The sequence below is a fragment of the Dermacentor albipictus genome, chromosome 3 (assembly GCF_038994185.2).
Source record: "Dermacentor albipictus isolate Rhodes 1998 colony chromosome 3, USDA_Dalb.pri_finalv2, whole genome shotgun sequence".
Taxonomy (NCBI): domain Eukaryota; kingdom Metazoa; phylum Arthropoda; class Arachnida; order Ixodida; family Ixodidae; genus Dermacentor; species Dermacentor albipictus.
In genome coordinates, this window is record NC_091823.1 from 104,276,491 (window position 1) to 104,297,783 (window position 21,293).

Genomic DNA, 21,293 nt, shown 5'->3' on the forward strand with positions numbered 1-21,293 from the left:
TCCTAAACCACAATGGGTTGGGAGGGTTGGGGGTAGGTGAAGGATAGAATGAAATAGACTTTGTAAAACACAGACCTACACAAGACTCAACGCCTTTCTTTATCCATTTGTAAATACATTTGGCTGCAAAGCACCACTTAACTCATTTGTGTGTTGAAGAGTAGCACACAACAATTCAATATAACTTTTAGAAAAATTAGAGGGGGCAAGATTTTCCTTTTTTTTGCTTCCATTTTGACTCCATTTCCTGCAGAAATATACAACATATGGCACAATTTTTAGAGACACACACAGTGAAATTTTGAAGTGTACAAGATTGCCCAACAGGTTCATCAACGAGGCTTGAGTATTGGTGTGCAATGTTAAAGGGGCCCTGAACCACCCCTCGGGCTTGGTGAAATAGCATAGCCCGCAGGTAGCATATGCTGCTGTGAACATCTCTGCCAAGTTTAACTGTCGTATGCGGTGGGTGCTCGCAAGGATAGTGCAAAGTCACGTTTCTCTCAAACACTCTCTTTTCAAACAGAAGCCTGCACCTCACTCTCTTCTGGACGCTTTATTTCATAATAAAGCAGATTCCCATATGTTGCTGCGGCCGGCTGCGCAACATAGTTACCACAGCCACCGCAGGGTGCCACTACGAGTCCACTGGCTGAATGCACTGCAGCTTGCCGAGGACAACTGCATTTGGCTTACATTTAGTGTGCCGTAGGCACCAAAATCGAAAGTCGTGGTGTCTACGTTAACATTTAAAATGAAATTTGAACTGTGCACCACGGTGACATTTAGAAGGCGGAGTGTTGTGGGCACGCCCAATTTCGCCATAGCCTTCACAGTGCAAGGCATTGAAGCACTTTTTGTGGCTAAGTATTTCTGAAATGGCCTATTTTCACTTCAAATGCCTTTCTCTTCTTTGATAAGAAATGGTTCAAGGCCACTTTAAAAAGAAAAAGAACCTAGAGGAACACTTGGATGACATTCAAGTTGTGTTATCAGTTACGCCCCAAAAACTTTTTTGTTTACAGAGGCGGACAACTTCAAAGTAAAAGGCCACCAGCACAACATAAAAAAGGGGCATTTTGTTAACTAATACTGGCAAATAACTCCCGTAACTATCAGCCCACATTTTGTACTAGATGCTATTCACGCGCACCTTTTAAAAATTCACAGATGCACACAAAAAAAAAAACGATGCTGACCAGCAAGAAAAATTAGCTCAAACTGCAGCAATGGAGACGCAGCATGCCTAAGACAACACGACAGGTAAACTGTTCTTGCAATAAAGAAAAAAGAAAAAGCAGTGACAGTCCACACACACGGGTACATTTCTGGAACATCGCTAGATCCAAACTGTCTACTTCGAGGCTCAGTTACCCATTCACACCCGCCAAAACCATGCACCCAATGGCACTAGTACAGAGAAGTTTAAAATTGTAGCAATTTAACACACAAGTTGCTTTGGGTTGTAGAAGGGGCAAGGACATGTTGTGAGATACATTGGCATCTTTCTTGGATCCCTGTGATCAGAAGAAACAAGTCAAGAATGTGAGACTTGGGGGGCATAGAGTCTCCACAGGAGAGGGACAGGAAAGGGACTAGTGCAACACTCGGTGACAAGTGCCAACGACAGGAAGCAACAGTGGCTTAGACATCAATGAAAAGAAAAAGTAATAAAAACTGCTACCCTGGAACAGCAGCTGAAAAGTAGCAACGCCACGACAAGCATTATAGCAGATGACTACTGTTGATGCCTGGCTTCTCACAACAATGAACCGAAACTGCACATTTGATATTTCTTGTAGTGAGCATGGTTCATCACTTCAGAGTTATTGAGGACCACAGTTGTAATGACTGCAGAGCTTGGTTTTACCAGACAAAAATACTACCAAATATTGCATGCGAGATATACAGCCATGGCAAAGAGTAAAGAGACTAATAGTGAACCTTCAACCCCGTAGAGAAATAGCCATCACCGTTTTTTTTTTTTCCTTTACCGATGCTACTATGAGGGAATGACTATAGGGGTGGGATGTGTAGCAATCTGAATACGCTACCACTGACAGGGTTGTGCATTAGCCTCGAGAACAGCCACCGTTGGAACGGCTGTGCAAGAGAACTTTGCGCTGTTCACCTCGCTTGTGCAGCAGTAAGCCGGTCGTTCCTCCGTGCACTATCCACATGTTGGTTAAAAGCAGCAAAAATAATCAGCTCGTAAGCATAACATGACAGAGTCTGGCTTGAAGGCAACCCCTGCGGAACACAGGCAACTCAGAATGAAGTCGTGGGATGTGATTCACAAGGGAAAGTGCCAATCAGCACAACAAAAACTTGTTTCGAAATGGCTACCTAAACCAAGTATGACAAACCGACAGAGCTTCTTTACAGGCGGGGCCTTTCGCTTCCCACTTGCTTACTCGTACCACATGGAGCATTTCAGATCACATCGCTACAACACAGAGGGTGGAGGAGGGGATAGGAAAGTGTCAACGGCCTATTTGCCGCTGAGTGCCTCTCGCTCCACAGCGTCGGCGTATTCCTCGTCATCCTCATTTTCTTCCTCCTCCTCCTCATCTTCGCTACCATGCTCCGAGGGTGCTGGCGTGGAAGTACGAGATGCCGACGGTGATGGCGGTTCTGACATGGGCCGGGGATACCGCATTTGCAGCTTGGGCTGGAAATATTTGCAAGTAGGAGGCAGGGAAATGGGGCAGCAGAAGTCTCCTGTTAAACACTGCTCGACAGGTGCATTGAGAACGGAAAGTTTTCAGGAAAGGAGGGAAATGGCAGTGCAGTCAAACATGCTGCCCTGTGTAAAGGGCTTGGCCATTCCATTTGTTACAATACTGGAGTGTTCAGCACAGTAACCTGTTAGCCTTGCCTGTCATTTAACTTTGCTAAGTGATGTGTCGTCTTGGAAGACAACAGTGAAGTGCATGCACAGGCACTTGGGCATGAGCACGCCTCACACAGCAAATGCTAGCCTGTGCTTTTACAATGCCTGAGCTACTGTCTGCTGATACGTTCCTTATTTCTTGTGTTTAATTATCGGCAACCACCAGTGGTTGTGCAGATGTAACACGATGAAAACTATTGCAGCTCTGCCAAACACTGCAGGGTGATTCAGCATTTGTTCTCTCAAGCAATTCACACTACTGTAATTGCTATTTTTACCCATACTAACCAATAAGCTCATGTAAAGGGTGCCATTATCTGTGTCATTATGAAGGTCAATCCACGCAGAACAAAGGTGTGTAATGTCTGTCATACACAAGTTGCTCCATTAAAAATGGGAATCATGTTGCTACTGCTCGGTGGTTATTCTGCATATGAAAAATTGCTTAGCCCATTTGTGTACCGCTGGGTCAAATCAAGGTGCAAATTGCAACACACAAAATGCATTTCCATTTTATTCAAGTCAAACTTTCGTAGATCACATACTCTAGCTAATACGAGCACTCACCAACTTGCTTTTCTTTACATGTGTTTATTTTGGCAATTGCTCACTTATATCTTTCACCACCAAGCCTGAGCTACGTTTGTTGACAGTTGGTATTGTAATAAGATGATTTATTATGAGGCACTAGGCACAGTCTAGTAGCACTGGCAGTAGACAAACGCTGATCACGCGCACAGCCGACACAAGAGCGCCTTCTTCGTCTTCCTCTTCACCACAGTATCAATATTTCTAAGGTTGAACTGTGGTCATTCACAGTGCACTTTGACTTTCTCTGTGGTAATGGTCATCAGCTCATTCCACTGATAACTGAATACTTTACACACTCATGCATGTCATATTCTAGTTTAACTTTGCTGTCGTGAGTGCAGAGAATATCATTGCAGACTTTGTGAAAAACTTTTTGCTGGCACCATATGCAATGTTTTCATTGAATACTGAGAATAAACATTACAGCTAATTTTTTTTATTTGAAGCATTACTTGCAAAATATTGTGTATGTAAGAGAAAGGATTTGGAAATTTCATACACTTTTGAGGAAAGAACTTTGGAATTAAACAGTTAGGCCACTTTCAACTGCACTCACTGAGTGCACAGGTTTCCATCAAACTCGTGGCCACACAAGTGTTATACCAATAACTAAAAGTTTTGATGCAGCCCAAGTTATCCTTGTACACAAGTACTACTGCTGAATATCAACTTACCCCAACGTCGCCTTCTAAGAGCTCGGGATGCGTCTTGTGCAGGGCCATTTGTCGCGCCTTCCTGTAGTACTGCACGAAAATAAAGAAGGCAGGACATGTTATGTGCTCAGATGCTGAGCTCAAATTTCAGTGTGTGTGCTTGGGCTGCACAGCGGTTTGTCATGGCACTTCACACTAACGGCAGTAATGCCGGTACAGTGAAAGTCATAGGGCATCTTTTGTACATTGTCCTTTGTCTTATCTTTGTCATTATCATTGCCCATGACATACTCGTCCAACTATTCTCAGTTTATCATTGTGACTGAATGTAGAGGGACCAATACAATATATATATATATATATATATATATATATATATATATATATATATATATATATATATATATATATATATATATATATATATATATATATATATATATATATATATATATATATGAACTCATCACATATTTTGAAACCAAAATTTGAATGTGAAATCACTCTTTCTAAGTCCCTCTCATAGACAGTGTCCATTTGGCATGTCTTGTGTGACATCAATAAGTACAAGGCCACTGTTGTGTTGCTTGCTCTGGAAAATTCCAAAACTTTATCAGCGGTGTGCCAGACCCTCCTTCCTCCACACCCAATGGTGCAGCAAGAGCATCGGCATTTCATTATGTCTACAATTATTTTTCTAGTATCTCCAGCTGATCACTGAGACGCACACAAGAAAACAAAACTGCATGTCAATGCTCAGGTATATATCATGCACACTGACCACATACAATGCAGCTCATTTCATCTACAGAGTTAATATAAACAACTCTAGAGGAAAATCTCCCTATAGCAGCCATGCATTAAAATTGGCAACCACAAGGGCGCCACCTTTGCTACCCCATGCAGGCACACAGGTGCAGAAGACGAGATACAACTCAGACGACTCGCGCAATCAAAGCGATCCTGAGCCACCTTTAGTATGGTGGCTCCGTCTGGTTCAGGTGCCTGCAAATGCATCCTTTCAGGCACCGTAAATTTTACATCATACTTTATAAATAGCCATCTAGTCTTTCTGAGAAACAGCGGCCAGACGTACATACTACGTGTCAATGCTTGTTTTTGCTTAATATTTTAAATATTTTAATAGTGCTGCAACAAGGAGTTATAGAAAACATGACAGCACCTTCGCAGTTGCCACGTTTAGAGCACAGCTCTTAAGCACCCGTTCCTGCATTTAGTGTTGGCATCCCTTGGCATCGTCCCTTGGTGTAACCAAGCACGCGAGCACAGCGAAGGATGAAAGAGCGAACGTCGAGCGCAGCAGGAGATGAAAAATGGTGATAGTGGAGAGAGCATGAGGAGGAGGGTGCAGTGGAACCATCAGGTGAAAAAACAGAGGAGGAGGAGGTTATGGTGAAAGTGTGAGAAGAAAAGCGTAGTGCTGCATCTCGTAGTGGTGTAGCGCTGTGACGGCTGCTACGAGATGGCACCAGAGTAGGGCGTCCTTGTCTCTTCACTGATGGCATGCAGCAAGCGCGTTCACCAATACCATATGTGGAGACAAAGTGCTGCATGAGCAGAGGTCTGTCTGTGGCAGCTGTTGTGAATCGCGCCCATGCATCACCCACGCGCTGCCTCACATTATCTCCCGATTAGCAAGGCAGTTGTGCCACACTTTGCTCAGTTTGCAATATGCAGCACCACAGAGATTGTCCATGCCAGTCAATATATATTGCAAAATGAAAACACGTATGGGGCTCCACTCATATTTCACATTAGGGAGTATCATAATCGTCGGAGAATTTTTTTCACCCAGCTTTTGCTCAAGGTTGGTATACGAACTCTATAAATGTCACTCGTCAGTGTTGCCAGACTACAGTACATTTCAACTATAATTGTACCTGATGCACTAAAGCTTTGCCAGCTTGCCGTGGGACGTGTACAGTTTAACATGCAATGTAGGATTCAAGCCTGAAAATTTGATGCATTAGCCCCTTAGAAAGGCCAATTGCAGCAAAATCTCACCTTTGCTAAACTGGTCATAAATTAGCAGTATAACATACCACTGAAACAATATTGGCAAAGCCACAGCACTGGTAATTGCAAAATTTTGTTATTAGCAGCCTCTAAACAGCATCTAAGAAGATGACATGTGCAGCTGGTGGTTAGCAGCTTTGACACAAGTCCCAGGTCGTTGCTTCTGGGATATTTCATTGTGGCGCGGGCACCACCTAATCTCGACGGTCATGCTGAGAACACACATTCTAGGTCATGCGTTTTTTCTAGTGAGCGATAATGGCGACGTTTGTGTTCAGTTTCAGTATCAAAAATAGCTATTTTTTGCCAGCTTTTTTGAGACGTTTCCACTCATATTCAATATGTAAAATTTTGCACGGATGCTTCTTGAAATTACATTATCTTAAGCTATACTTTTTATGCAGTCTAAAATTTTGTTGCAGTTATACAGTTCCTTGAAAACCAGGTGAACTTAGTTCAGTTGAGGCCTGGCTGTAAATAACCCAACACCTGTTTAGAGGAAACAGTTGTTTTTAGAGTTGTTAGTTGCTATTTTTTATTCTTCAATTCATTCAATTATTTTTTTCTGACTGAATCCTGCTCTGAACGGCAGTATAAAGTAAACAAGATAGGTTTTATGGACAGGATCTAGGGGCTCTTAGCCTGTTACATTGGCCTCATGATGTTCACAGCTTAGACATTCAGTTGTGCAGTGATGTAGACAGACACAGGAACAGGATTGTCCACTCTTATGCAAAACACTTCATTACTGTTCATTCTGACGTAACTTCTACGTTGTGGGGGGAAAAAAACATGGCTTTAGATTACATTTTGGGGTTGGTCTCGAATAGCACACATTTTTTTTAAATGGTTTCCTTGAGCACACACCTTTCCAAAGATACACCTGCCTTTTCTTAAAGATGATTTAACTTTAGATGTAGCATACAAGCTGCAAGAAACCTGGCGCAGTGAATACTGACAAGCAGCTCATTAGATCACAGCAACTTATTCGGTGACCTTAGTGTTGCCGTTTTCACCTGCTTCAGGAACTTCTCTGTATAAACTTGCTTGAAGAAATGTATCCCTCTTGCACCCTTTTACTATCAAAAGATTTCCAACTGAAAGTTTAGGGACTAAGGATCGAAACTCTTTCGTGAACAGAACTTCATTTTAGTCAAACTTGACGCAAGATTCATAAACATTACGAAAAATTCAGGTGAGCTGGCAGTTGCCAGTGTACCGCGCGACATCATCAAGCTGCGTCTGTACTCTCCTGCTGCTGAGAAAGTGATTGCATTATGCCTTGCACTTTCACAAATCGTATACTCTGCTGCTGCGTTAACTAAAATGAGCACCCACCAATGTGCTCATTTGTATGTGTGTATATATTTTAGAGAGTGCTCGTTTAGCCCTTAACTCCGAAGCCTGAGCTCTATTTGTGCCAGTTTGTATTGATATTGCCAAGGACAAATTATACGCATTTACAGCACGTGTTCCTGTTCTTTCGTTCTTTCATAGATACACACACAAAAAAAAGGATGCTGCGCAAAAAATAGTCAGCACGAAGCACCACATTGTCACACTTAGGAGGCAGCTGCATCCTGAACTGCAGCTGTTACAGAAAAGCACAGTGATAATGGCATTTAAGCTTCATTAATTTGGTAAAGAAATCAATTTTATCTTTTCTCGAGTGTGCGTGGCTTGCTTTCAATCTTTTTTTTTTTTATATAATGACAACGTAGACCATCTGCTACATTCGCGGAAGTCAAGCTGTGCAAGCTTACCACTCCTAGGTTTTTCCAGTCTAACAGGTCGCTCAGGCGTTCCGTGCGGTTTCGCTGTATTATTCGTTGCCGCCGGGACAGGCAGGAGAAATCAAACATATACTGCAAGAAGAAACAGCGACAAGGTCACTAAGTGCGAAGCCGCAACCACGGCTTAAATGTTTGTGATATTCTCTTGTTCTGGTCTTATTATTTCCCTTATTCACTGCATTGCCAGAGCTGTAATGAGTATTAGCATTCAACACTGGTGCATGGAGAATGTCTACTAGTAAATGCCTACCCATACCCCCAATAGGAAAAACATGTAAATGTGGACATAAGATGCCTCAAAAATCAAATCACGGTGATTGACTTTTTTTAAAGCAGACACATGCGCTATGAGAGGCGGCATGTAGTGGGGAGGGAGCTCTAGATTAAATCTGATGCCCGAGATTAATGTGCACCTAAATCCGGGTGCACGGATGTTTGTGTTCCGTGCCCATCGAAATGCAGTCAAGAAATTAAACTGAACTCATGCTCAACAGAAGAACGCCTTAGTTGCTGTGGCAAACACATAGATATCTCAGTTTCCATGAAGAGGATTAAAGAGACCGTGAATTTTGAATGTAGATAATTCTGTTTCAACAGATTTTTTGTACGATCCTGAGTTCAATAAAAAAAAAAGGAGAGAGAAAATATTCAAAATTTGCCATGTGCAAATGAACATTGCTTAGCATTGAAACACAAAAGAGAATTGGAGGAAAAATAAAAACTGCTTATTTCGCTTGCCCATTCATGCCATAAGCTGCTAGCAATTGGAGAAGCACTCATGAATGTGTACTGGAAGCATACATATCAAAGTGGCCTTATCGTCGCATGTTGTGCCTGGATTTTTGGCAGTGTTGTTTTCGAGACACCACAGGCAGCTCAGGCAAGAGCTGAACAGGAGGACCTGATCTCGTTTCGGTGGAGAACAGGGAGGTCTACTTTAAGAAAACCAGGATGGGTTATGTCCCTTACAGTTCTCAGACATATCAAAAAAGAAAGAAAGATAGTAGTAATGAAAGAATAGGGTTATGGGGTAGCGGGGAAGAGAAATCTTCAAGCCCATGTGGTTAGCAATGCCCCTGTTGCTGTCCCTGTGTCGCATTTTGGATATTTTAACGAGCATTTCTGTGCTCGCTTTCTAGATGAAAAGGCTGTAAAGCTTCAGTGCACTGGTTTTCAGCATGTGTTTGTCAAGTATGAGAAAATGTTGTGCGACTTGCATGCCCAGCCAATCACAAGGAACAGCCTAGCTCATCACATCTGTTGCCAAAAAAATTGCCACCTCTAGCTGCAACTGAAGTTGGCAAGGAATACCACATTATAGAGCAGATTAAAATACCAAATACTACCCTAATATTGGAAGCACTGTGGCACTTGAGGCATTGTCAAGACCTACAATGTGCCAGCAGCAAGTTAAAACTGGATCCTGAACCTGTGCTGCAGGGTCCCTTTAACCCCTTTAAGGCACCAATTAATTCTGCCCATTGAAAATTTAGTTTCACCACATTTATTGCATCATCAGAATCCTGAAAAGCATATAGCTGTAGAAAGGATGAGGAATTTTCATCATCAATGAGTTCTGTCAAGTTTACAGAATGTGGACTCTGTGAGAACTCTCTACAGGAGCCTCAGATATGAAAACATCAATGATTTCTCGTCTAGCATATCTGCAAAGCACCTGTCTAGCCACTTGAATAATATGCATGATGCAAGATGTAAAACATTGTGAAAAACAATTAAAAAGGGAACCCACTACAAACACCAAGAGCACACAGTCAACCATCTGCCTTCCCACTCGTTTTACTAAAACGCTTCACATGTGTTAATCACACTTACAGCACAGGTAAAATAGTAAGTGTTTCAAGATATAGGCAATATGTTTTAAATATAGTTATTTTTATTGGTGATTTTGAATTTTTTGTGTTATCTTGCTGTGCACAATTGCATGCACAGTGCCTAGAGGGGTTAATATATATGCAAGTGGCAACTGCAAGGAAAGTGTTTTCCAACATTCCTGGTATGGCATTGTCCATCATTGCAACATCCCACTTAATGCCGCTCAATGATATAGTGCACATCTCTCAAGTGCCCTTGCATTCTGCCGCTACCAGAATGCTGTTATCACCAGGATTTGATCCCATGACCTTGTGCTCAGCAGCGAAGCATTACCACTGCTGAGTCACCATGTCGGTGGCAGTATTAAGGGTAGACCTGGTGTAAGTAAGGGTAGACCTGGTGTTGCAGTAAGTGCAGTGACTGCACTGGTTGTCCGGTCACACCATGCCCTAATCATCATTTATACTATATTCAGTGCAAACCCCTGCCATTGCAGTGAGTCTGGAACAACAACAACAAAAGAAAGAAAGAAGAAAGAAAGGAAAAACTTCTGCACTACCTGCTCACACCCCACGCCATGTCGTGCAGCAAGGAGGAAAATGGTGCCGATGTGCCACTGGCACACTCTAAAGCCCCTCTCATCCACGTGCCGCCGTTTCCTCATGTCATTGCTCACACCAAAATTGCTTCCACACCTTCCGCTTCTGACATTCCTGCTTCCATAGCTGTTTGCTGTTGCATGTTCACATCTCTATGCAGCAGTAGCAGAGGGTGAAACAGCCCACAAAGTGTCATCCACGAGCACCTGCATGTTTGTTGCCTGTGCGCTGAAACTGCATACTTTGCCTGTCGTTTTTATCATAGCCGGTGCACAAAGCACCACCGCTGCTGCTGCATTAGGAAACATGACGTCGCTTTTGCTCCCAACCAAAAGCTGACAATGAAAGTTCCACTCAACAGTGGAAGCTGAAATAAACAAGAGAGCAGCACGGAGGAGGTACATACATTGGCAGTACTTAAACTAGTCTGTGAAGGTGTGTATGAAGCGACTTTAGCTCTCTGTCCACTTCCAGTTTCATGTGTCATTGCTTCAGCTTTGGCACAACAGGTGCCCATTGTCTATGATGTCTAGGTACTTAAAGTTATACAAGCTTCCCCAACTTCTTTACTGCTGTCCTTGTGAACTCACTGTTTTAATTTGAGAAAATGGCATGTGCAAAGGTGGTGAGGGGTTGAGCCAAGGAAAAAGACAGTGCTGTTTTGGGGGTTCCTTGACCGCTCAGGGAGGGTCGCAGTACACACCTGAGCGAGCTGCTGGACTGACTCCTCGGCATTCTTGAATCTCCTGTCCACAATGTAGATGCCATAAGACATGGGGTCAGCAACATGCTCGGCTATGAAGCACCCAAAGCCAGACAGGTTGGTGGTGACGCTGGGAATGCCCATGACTGTGCACTCCGCTGAAAGCCACCAGCATTGGTAAAATGAGACGCTGCACCGATGAGCGTTCAGACAAAGATTCACTGGTGCTCTGTTTGCCAGTCTTGCTATTGCTAATAAGAATTCTACTAAAGGATTTAAAGCTGCTGCCTGCATGGTAGACTAATTATGGTCAGCCCCACATGCTGCTTCATTGCATGCATATCTTAAGTAGTATGTATGTAGTAGCAATTTTGTGCTACTACATACTTCTCTTTCAAGGCACAGAAGCAAAAACAAAACTAAATGCAAACTGAATTTTAGTTCTTGCAGACGCAAATGTGCAGAATGTGCAGATTAACTGCCAGGTAAATTGCGGCAGGACTATTTTCTAATATGTATGCTACAGGGGGAAAAAAAGTAAAAAAACAAGGAAACAGAGGGAAATAAAAAGCTGTTTGCCATTATATGTATATGGTGTGTTCCGACTTGATGCATATGCATGCTGCAGGTGTTGCACCATGTGGATGATTGGAATCACCTCTCAATTCTTGGAGTTACACCTTTTCTGTACAGCCTTTGACATTCTTAACCCAACATGCCTCAAGTGCTTTTTTGTTTTCTCCTGCAGAGAGTGCTGGAGATTTCTGGTTTGGGTGATTTGAATGTGCTAGCTTAATGCATTTTTCTTCCAAGGCAACAAGATGTTTGCTCCTTATAGCTCACATTTGTTAAAGATAAGCTGCTAGACATGTGTCTTCAATGTTTGGGTTAAGTGTGACTGCGACTGCGCAGCAGCGATGCATTGCAATTGTGCCTGTCTTCAACTACCAGTGCCACCAGCAGCGAGAGCAGTTGGGTCATGTGGGAAACCATGTTCCTCCTCATTTGCTTTAGAAGACAATGGCACAGACCCTGCCTGCCTGTCTATTCCTTGCCAATGACTCATAGCTTTGCTGGTTCGTATCCTGTGATGTGTACCTCAGGTGGCCTCAGTTGCAGGTACTATCATGAACTTTTGAAAAAGAACACGGAAGTGTGCAGCAGGTAGCCATACATTCCACGCCAATGTGAAGTGGCTAGAAATGAAAGCAAGAGACCGTTGCTGTTCTGTGAGGCAGTGGCGCCCACCATAAGCAATGAGATGTTTCCAAGTTGGTCCTCAAGAATGAAACGCACTATGTTGTTGTTGTTATGCACTGTTATCGGTTCACCTTTTGGGTTTCATTCCAGAACTACAACCAATCGTCACCTCAGTATCTTGCAACCAGACATTACAAACATGACAGGAGCAAACAGCAGCGTCAACTGCTATTTAAAAGGCACACACATGGCATATTTCTGTGATACCAACATTAGCATGCCAACTACGTTCTAAGGAAATTTTTGCAAAGGAAAGTTTGATCTATAGAAAAGTTTATGTGAAGGTACTGCCAGTGGTGGAGAGAACTGCTACACTTTGCTTTCAATTTTTGCCACAGACTCATTTCTGGCACTCTCTCAGGCTCACAACACAAGCATAAGCAGGCACTCATGTGTACTTATGAGTGAAAAGTCAAATACCTTCGATTCTTTGGCATAGTCTCACTTGATAAAGTAAAAGATTGTATCACACATCTCAATCACATGTCAGATAGCCACTGCGAGTCTCTATACTGCGAATACTGAGCATTATATACATAGGAGCGCAAGGTATACATGAGATTTCCTGCTGAACTGCTGGCTGATCTTTGCTCAAATTTTGTGTAGAGCTGCCATTTTACATGAAGCTTAGCTTAATCCTATGTTTTTGGGCATTACTTGCTTGCTACATCTTCAGTAAATCCAAAGTGACACCATTCAAACATTTTTCTCTGTAACACAATGATGCCATGATCTGTCATGGCTACGATGAATACTGCATTTTCGCTGTAGCCATGACAGATGGTGCCACCATTTCGTTGCAATGGAATCAGCATGTTTTGATTGGCGTTGCTGCAGGTGACATCCACTCTAAGTTTATTCTGGGTGAAAGTAATGCCCGCAAATGTGGCATTGAACTAAACTTATTGCGAAATGGCACTTGAGTGCAAAGTCTGACTGAATATAAGGCAGCGGTATAGCCGGAACACTCACGTGCACCTGGTGCTCCTGTTTATGCACCACTTAGTATATGTCTCAAACAATACCAGGTACATAGAGAGATCCAATCAGTGGCCTTAGTGCAGGTGAAGAATGCACGCAATATGTCCATCAAGAGTGAATATTCTGTTAACTTTCTGAAGTTAGCCAGTAAAGGCGACCTGCGAATTAGCTCTTGCATTGCTTTTTCTGAGCAAACAAACACTTCTCATTTTCTGGGCAAAGCGAGACTAGAATGAAGCACTGTGTTAATGAATGCAATTAGTACATGAACTTCAACAGCGCAGCCAAAGGTCACAGTGCCACATAATTCTGTTCTGTTGGTAGCTTGTCAGAAAGCCGATTATTGAGATAACACACTTGCATACTGCCACAAGCAACTAGCAAAAAAAAAAAAGTACACACGTACACTTAACCATTTAGCCCCTGCTATCACAATATGTGCCAAAAAGAGTTGCTGGGTAACTTGCCAAACGATGGCAGCAAGCTACAGTACGTATACACTGTGTTACACTGTTTTGGTATTATGTTCCACGTGGAATTTTGCAGTGCTGTGCAGTGTTACAAATCATATGTACAGCAAACATGCACTTACCAGGCGTGTAGCCCCAAGGTTCATAGTATGAAGGAAAGACACCCAAGTGGCAACCCCTAACAAACTCTTCATAATCCATGCTGAACAATGGGTTTGTAGATGACAAGAATTCTGGATGAAAAATGACCTGTAGGAAATGAAGCAATGTTGTAAGGCAGCCCAGTTTCTTAATACGCACACACATTTAAAATTTTTGTTTTCTCCAAGCATCAGTGTAGTCAAAAGCTACAGCTAGTAACTTACTTCAAATTAAAGTATCTTCTTGCTGAACAATGCTCTAAATCGACTGCGCTGTTCCAAGAATGGGCTTTGTCTACCATACATCACATGAAGAACAGGTTGTTTTAAAATGACGGGACCAGAATTTAAAATTTAGTCCATGGCACAACTGGACTGGAATGTATTGCATACATGCAGACTAATTCTTATACAGTCAAACCTCGATATATAGAACACGGATATATAGAATTATTGCCTATAGTGAACACTTTCTATATCACCTGGAAAATCACATGCATTTTTAATTTTTATTTTGAATGAGTTCGGACATGAAATGGGTTTATCTAACTCCGCTACGCCAGATCACGTGCACTCCTTGGACAGGCGGTGATCTTTCCCGCCACACTGTCGAAGATAGTGGTGGCGCGATGGGCGTTCCTGACTGCTGCAATCGCGCTGAGGGTGCCATTTGAACGTAGCGGCATACGCACGCGGCGGCTTGGCTAGGCCTCATGAGGGCTGGCGGTTTTCACGTGCATCCACAAAGGCGCACAACAGCGCACACTCACTGGCCTCACTCATCAACGCCACTCAATACTGTGTTATTGACAGTGTTTCAAAATGCGTTGAATGACGGACTTGGAGATCACAGCAGAAGTAGCGGCCAAACGAAGACGCTGCCGAGGTTGATCCCACAAGCGCTGATGTTGCCCTGCTCCCCACTTCAACTGGTGCTGTAGCTGCTTTGGCCCTTCTACGCTGCTATTGTGGTACTATAGGGGGTAGCAGCCTATCGCTTGTAGGTCGTTTAATAATAATATTTGGGGTTTTACATGCCAAAACCACTTTCTGATTATGAGGCACGCCGTAGTGGAGGACTCCGGAAATTTTGACCACCTGGGGTTCTTTAACGTGCACCTAAATCTAAGCACACTGGTGTTTTCGCATTTCGCCCCCATCGAAATGCGGCCGCCGTGGCCGGTGTAGATCGTTTAGCCTATGCTGAGGACTCCGTGTTTAAGCATGCGGCTGCCAATAAGCAGGCTACGCTGCTGCAGTACTTTAAGCCAAATAAATAAATACTTTGTGTGAAGCTTCAAGTGCGTATTACCTGCGCCACTTGTTCATTGATTTGCAGAAGTTTTTTAACACATTATTTACATGATTTTATATATCGAATTCTATCTATATAGAATGATTTCGTGATCACCGCGCTGTTCTATATATTGAGGTTCTACTGTATAAGACAGACTAATATAATACGCACAGATTTCGATTTACGAGAGTGAATACCCTCATTATAGGTGACAGCTAGCTGTTCATGTTCACTTCAGGGACCAACTAAGACAAATTGGTGGGCAAGTTGTGCATAATGTGCAGACAGCACCAAAATTGGAAAGTTAAGGAGAGAAGACAATCAAACTACCTGTTGCTTTTTCCTTTTAGCACTTCTCCATTTAACAGTGTTTGGACATTACGGTTCCAGGAATGGCAGCCACCTTTCAGTAGTGTGGCTGCATGTGTGCCAACCACTTTACTCCTATGTGCATGCATGTACGTACTGAGCTCAAATAGATAGTTACCTTAACACGATCCTCCCTACGATTGAAGAGCTGACACCGTCGAATGTGGCACAGAACAGGGTCAGAGGAATCATCCAACATGTTGTGAGTGCAGATCGGAGGTAGCGTTGTGCGCTGTGTTGAATAGATACAGCGTTTCAATCGCACCAAGTCTTCTGGGTAGATAAGTTCTTCACCTTTGGGAATCTTGCCCCTGCAAATTTCACCTGCTCATCCACAACGAAAGCCTGTACCTTCTCTTGCTGACCAATTATCAGCAGAAGCAAGGCCCATTTGTTCCCGATCACTTCTATAGTACTTCTCTGCATTTATTGCAACCAACAATATGTGCAAGTGACTAGCTTTTAGATAAACACTTTGGTGTGCACACTTCAGCTGCCAAAGATCACGACACTTTCACGAAGGATTGTAAAAGGCTCAAGCAGAGCCCTACCCACAATGTGCAGATGAAAACGAAACAAACAGAATATTAACTTACGAAAGGCAGACCTCGAACATGCGCTTCCCAATTGTAGACTGTATTTGTTGCACTGTGTCACGGAGTTGCTTGGAGATTGCTTGGCCTCGTAATGACTCAACATTAAAATTGTTCGTTTTGGCAGGGAAGATTAGAAAAGCAACGACGGTAACCTCGCTTCCTGAAGCCTGTTTTGGAGAGAGCAAGCAGGAAGCACAATGAAACAAAGATTACGCACCCTCAAAGAGTTTTTGACATGCTATTATCTAATACTATGAATCAGTGTTACTGCTCTAAAAGGGATTTCTTGAGTCTTCTCAAATTTTGGATAAGATGTCATAAGTGGCTACATACAAGCAAGATCATCTTGGAGGACAAAGACTTAACATGTTATTACATGCAAGAAGTGCACTAGAAGTGCCACAAACCTTTAAGTAATGATTGAGACGTGCCAAGGATTCTATGAACATGTCTGCTCCCTTGTTGGAGAACTCGTACCTTCCCGCAATGAAGCAGTACAAAGTTTTGTCCAGGTCGAAGTCGTAGTGCCTAAAAGGTTCAGACATGTTCACCGCTGTCTCAAAAGACGGAGCAGCTCTGACAAAAGTGCTCACCCATAAAAGTGTCCTCTGACAAAGTCATGGATCTTCTCCTTGGCTATGGCGTGCATGTTTTGAAACTCATGCAGGGCGCTGAACTTCTTGACGTTGAGCCCATTTGGCGTGATGGCGTCTGTGAACGGGACATATCGTGGAAGTGAGCGTCGAAATTAGCTTTAGTTGAATAAGCTAGGCAGCAAAGCATGCTCTTGTGAACTCGGTAGGAATAAACAAGCCATCACTTGCCTGGCTTTCTCTTCAGCAAGTGCTCCGCCTCCATGCCTGTCACATCGGAGACTGTAGCAAACACGTGAGCGCTGTGGCAGGCAGCCCGTTCCATGCAGTAGCGGTGGTAGATCCCCCTGTCTCCGGCCTCTTTGTCTAAACTGAACTGCGATCATGCAGAAACACTTGTCTGAAAAAAATCTGCATGGCTGTCTAAACAGTAAATAAAACTGCTGAGTCGAACAATAGAAAGCAGCTGACTGAGGGCACTGCTGAATGTTTGAATGCTTAAACTAACCCAAAGAGCAAGAATAATAAAGGGAATAAACCAACAGACAGTGAAGCCAAGAAAAGTATAGAGGAAATTAACTGCTTAATTAAGTTAACTCACTCCATGCTCAATACTGTCAGCCAACATGTTCTAGGAGGGAGGGGAGGGGGTGCCTCTGTATCTATCAGTGAACACTGGGCTGTCTTTGTCCACTTGAATGCTCAACCAGTTAGCACATGGTTTAGTACAAAGTGTATTCAGAATTTTCATAGCATTTAAAGGCCAACTACAACGAAATTTCACTTTGGCTAAATTCGTTATAAATTAGTACGTACTATTGAAGCAATGCTAGTAAGGCTGCAGGGCTAGTATAGTGTATATAGTACAGTAAAAGCTCGTTAATTCGAACCGCAAGGGGAAGCTGCTTCAGTTCGAGTTAACGAAAGTTCGAACTAACGAAAGTGAAGGAGAGCAACAGTACACTGCGATTTGGAAGCAGTCGGGCATGTCAGAAAGTGATGGCGTTTGCAGCGGGCACACGCCATTTTCAAGTCGAAGCTCTGGGTCCGACTGTGCCCCACCGCCGGTGTCCACTGACACGAACGTTAGCCGAGGCTTAACACCATCACAATGAATCGCGACGGCCGATACCTCCCAATCTGAAAGCAGAGGTGCACAACCGATTCTGAAGACTGTCGAGACAAAGACGCTGAACATGTGAAGGTGGCGAAGGCCCTGATTCGTTGGTTCTTGATTGCAAGCGCAGCTGCGACGTACTTGATTCGCTGTGTTTTGACGCTTGCCGTGCCATCTCCGCATAACATTAGCAGCTGTACAAGATTTGTAAAGCCTCCGAGATTCGCAACGGGCAAGAAGTCTCGGAGGTTACGCAGAACGGAGAGGCGGCAGCCGCCGCTGCGTTCTGGCTGACCCCACGCAAGTTAGATTTTTTTCCGATTTTGCCTTCTCTCGCCGTTCTCTCCGTTTCGGAGGCAATACAGCCTAGTGTGTAGGCAATAGGCGTGCTTCTCTGGCCGTGTGCCAGGCGAGCGCAGTTCGAATTGTCCGTGAGGGAACCTTCTCGCGTTCAAATTAACGGACTTTTTTATACATAGACTTCTGTGAAGCTTGGCCGGACCAAATCGTACAGTTCGAATTATCCATAAATTCGATCTATTGAAGTTCGAATTAACGAGCTTTCACTGTATGTATACTACGATCTTATATATACAATCTTAGTATATAGTATAGTGTAGTACTTCGGTTAATTTGATCTAGGCCAAAGGGCCAGGGCGGCACCCATGCATTTATACGGGCCTGAACTTTCGTTATTTGGATCCTAAAATTGACCTTTGCCGGATAATTCGAAATTGACCAGTCAGCACACACACGCCTGACCCCTATGGTGACGCCAATAGCGACCCCTTTAATGGCAGCGTCTGTCTCGACGGAGCTTATGGGACAGAATGTGTTGAACACACCTCATCTCCCACCGAAAAAGCCTATTTTCGGCCTGCCCCAAGAAGATTTTAAAGCAATAACCATAGCTCACAATGTCTGATTACGGTATTTACTTCGATTCTAACACGCGCATTTTTTTTTTCAGGACAATTGGGCCGGAAATTGTCTGCGCGGCGCAATCGAACACGATACCAAAACCGCCTTCGAGCGTTTGTTTGCTTTACCGCATAACAAGAGTGTATTGAGGTGAAGCTGACTAAATACCGTGTGGCGGAGCCGACTTTAGGAAACAGGCCACGGTTGTACAATACATATTAGACCTTTGCCCACGCACACAGCGAAGGATGAAAGCGAACGCGGAGCGCAGCGGAAAACGAAAGACGGCGATAGCGAAGAAAGCGCGAGGAGGAAAGCGGAGGGGGAGGGTATGGTGAAACCGTGAGAAGCGTAGTGTCGCGCTTTGCGGCGACGATGGCTACGAGATGGCGCCAGAGTAGCGCGCATCGTCTGTATCGAAACAAAGCGCCGCAGGCGCGGAGTATCTGCGGCGGCTGTTGTGAATCGTGCCTACGCGTCACCCTCGCGCTGCTTCTTGCGATTTCCTGATTACTGAGGCAGTCGCGTCACATTTCGTTCCATTTTCAATGTGTCGCGCGAGACAGGTCATCCGCGCCAGCCACTATATCGCGAAATGAAAACACATACAGCTGCGCTCAATTAGTGAGTATCGTAATCAGTGAATTATTTTATTGTTAAGAATCGGGTGCCCATTAGATTTCTTTGTCTATGAGCTTTAATGCCATTTGTGCGTTAGTTTTCTGCTTTGGAGACATAGAAAGTGCATGCATGTTTGATTCGGGGGCATTTTATAATCTGGCTCATACTGCCAAATGAATCGGTAGTATGCTTTGGTGTTTTTTCTGCATCTAGTTTGATTCGACTAGTCGGGTAATTAGATCAGTTCTATCGGTAACGTTGGATTTGAATTAACGGAAGTCGACTGTAGTTGTCTAATTTTATTACTAACGGCCTTCAAATGCACCTGGTGGTCAGCAGATATAAAGCTAATACTAGCATTTCACATCTGATATTTTCAGCGTGCCACAGGTGCTGTTTAATCTCGAAGACCAGGCCATGGAGCCACACTGGTTTTCAACATTCTAGATGCTACGTCACTTCCAGCAGGCACTAACAACAATGTTTCTATTTCTGTGAGCTTAATGCAACACATGCACTCATATATCAAAAATAAGTTTTGCACAGAAGCTGCTCTGTATCTATGCTATGTGAAATTACACATTTTTACACATTCTGAAATACCACTGCAGTTGGCCTTTAGGCAAAGCAAGGTTGCTTGCAGTATACGCCTCTGCTTAAAGCAGCAGCAGAATGCACGGGGCACTATAGCTGACCTTGTCGAGGTTGTTGTAGAAGTCCACGTTCCCTGCACACAAGTACCGGCCCAGTAGGGTTGCGTGTGTGATGAATATGGTGGCCACATCGAGGTGCCTGGTGCGACACAGAATCAGCCCGATGCCAGCGAGCCATTCATGGAACTGAGCCGTGACCAGTGGGGGGCCCTTTTCGGCATTCACTGCCTTCAGGAACTGCAAGCACGATAATTAAAGCTAAGGTTTGCAACTTATTAGCATGCAATTCCGTTTTTTGTCTTTACCATATCTGCACAGGCAAGTGTCATGTGAAAAGAGGAGGGATGTTAAAGGGAGACTAAGAAGAAACATTATTTGAGCTATAGTCTTAGTAAATTACTCTTGCAAAATACCAGAAAGTGCCGATCTTACTGTGAGAAGAAGATTGGCAAGCCAGAAAAGACAACAATGAAAGAGAGGTGGTGTTGCTGCCTTGCACCAGCTCACTCTGATGTCAGTCTGGCCAAAGGCCGAACTTAGCAAGTTTCAAGAACATTTACTGAACCACAACAGCCAAAATGCGAACAGAGACTTTGAAATTTAAGATCAGAAACTGATGATGTACCAGCACACTGGGATTTCAACACGAAATTGAAGAAATGAAATTTCCAGTTTCATTTTCTCATCTAATAATTATCCCTGCAAAGGTAGCAAAAACAGTTTTGAAAGGCTGATTTATCAGTCTAAATGGATTTACTCTTTATCTGTAGTGTCACTTAAATGGGCGCTTCAGTGCTTTTGTGAACATTGTAGACAAACATTCTGAGGTGCCAGACAGAACTGTCACAAACACATAGGGATATTATTTTCAAAAATAATGTACAGCGCAAAGGACAAGGACAGTGAAAGACGACATACACAGCGCTGTGTATGTCGTCTTTCACTGTCCTTGTCCTTTGCGCTGTACATTATTTTTGATCATGAATTACCAACTAGCCCAAGCAACCACCCTAGATATTATTTTATTAGTCTTGTGCTCGCACCAGGGAGCCTACAGCTTTATTCAAAACCCATTTGCTTTTCCCTTAACTTTCTGGAATCCTTGCCATTTTTTGTTTTATATCTACACACTTTGAACATGATGGAGATTACCATATGTCTTTGGTGTCAACT

The 21,293-nt window shown here is 43.5% G+C and overlaps 2 protein-coding genes across 2 annotated transcripts in view; one reads left to right on the top strand and one right to left on the bottom strand.

Annotated features, from left to right (window-relative positions):
* The window catches only part of LOC139057526 (hsp70-binding protein 1-like), a 48,841-nt gene that overhangs the window by 21,873 nt on the left and 5,675 nt on the right, over window positions 1-21,293 (top strand). The gene's annotated exons all lie outside the window — the stretch shown is intronic.
* LOC139057522 (glycogen [starch] synthase-like) overlaps window positions 75-21,293 on the bottom strand; it is a 34,523-nt gene continuing 13,304 nt past the window's right edge. Inside the window, exons 4-14 of the mRNA XM_070535899.1 lie at window positions 20,163-20,357; window positions 17,040-17,184; window positions 16,809-16,926; window positions 16,623-16,743; window positions 16,216-16,382; window positions 15,738-15,930; window positions 13,936-14,062; window positions 11,103-11,260; window positions 7,938-8,039; window positions 4,159-4,227; window positions 75-2,671 (exon numbers count right to left, since the gene is read on the bottom strand). Coding sequence (XP_070392000.1) covers window positions 2,492-2,671; window positions 4,159-4,227; window positions 7,938-8,039; window positions 11,103-11,260; window positions 13,936-14,062; window positions 15,738-15,930; window positions 16,216-16,382; window positions 16,623-16,743; window positions 16,809-16,926; window positions 17,040-17,184; window positions 20,163-20,357 — 1,575 coding nt within the window. The 3' untranslated portion in view covers window positions 75-2,491. The remainder of the gene's footprint in view (window positions 2,672-4,158; window positions 4,228-7,937; window positions 8,040-11,102; window positions 11,261-13,935; window positions 14,063-15,737; window positions 15,931-16,215; window positions 16,383-16,622; window positions 16,744-16,808; window positions 16,927-17,039; window positions 17,185-20,162; window positions 20,358-21,293) is intronic.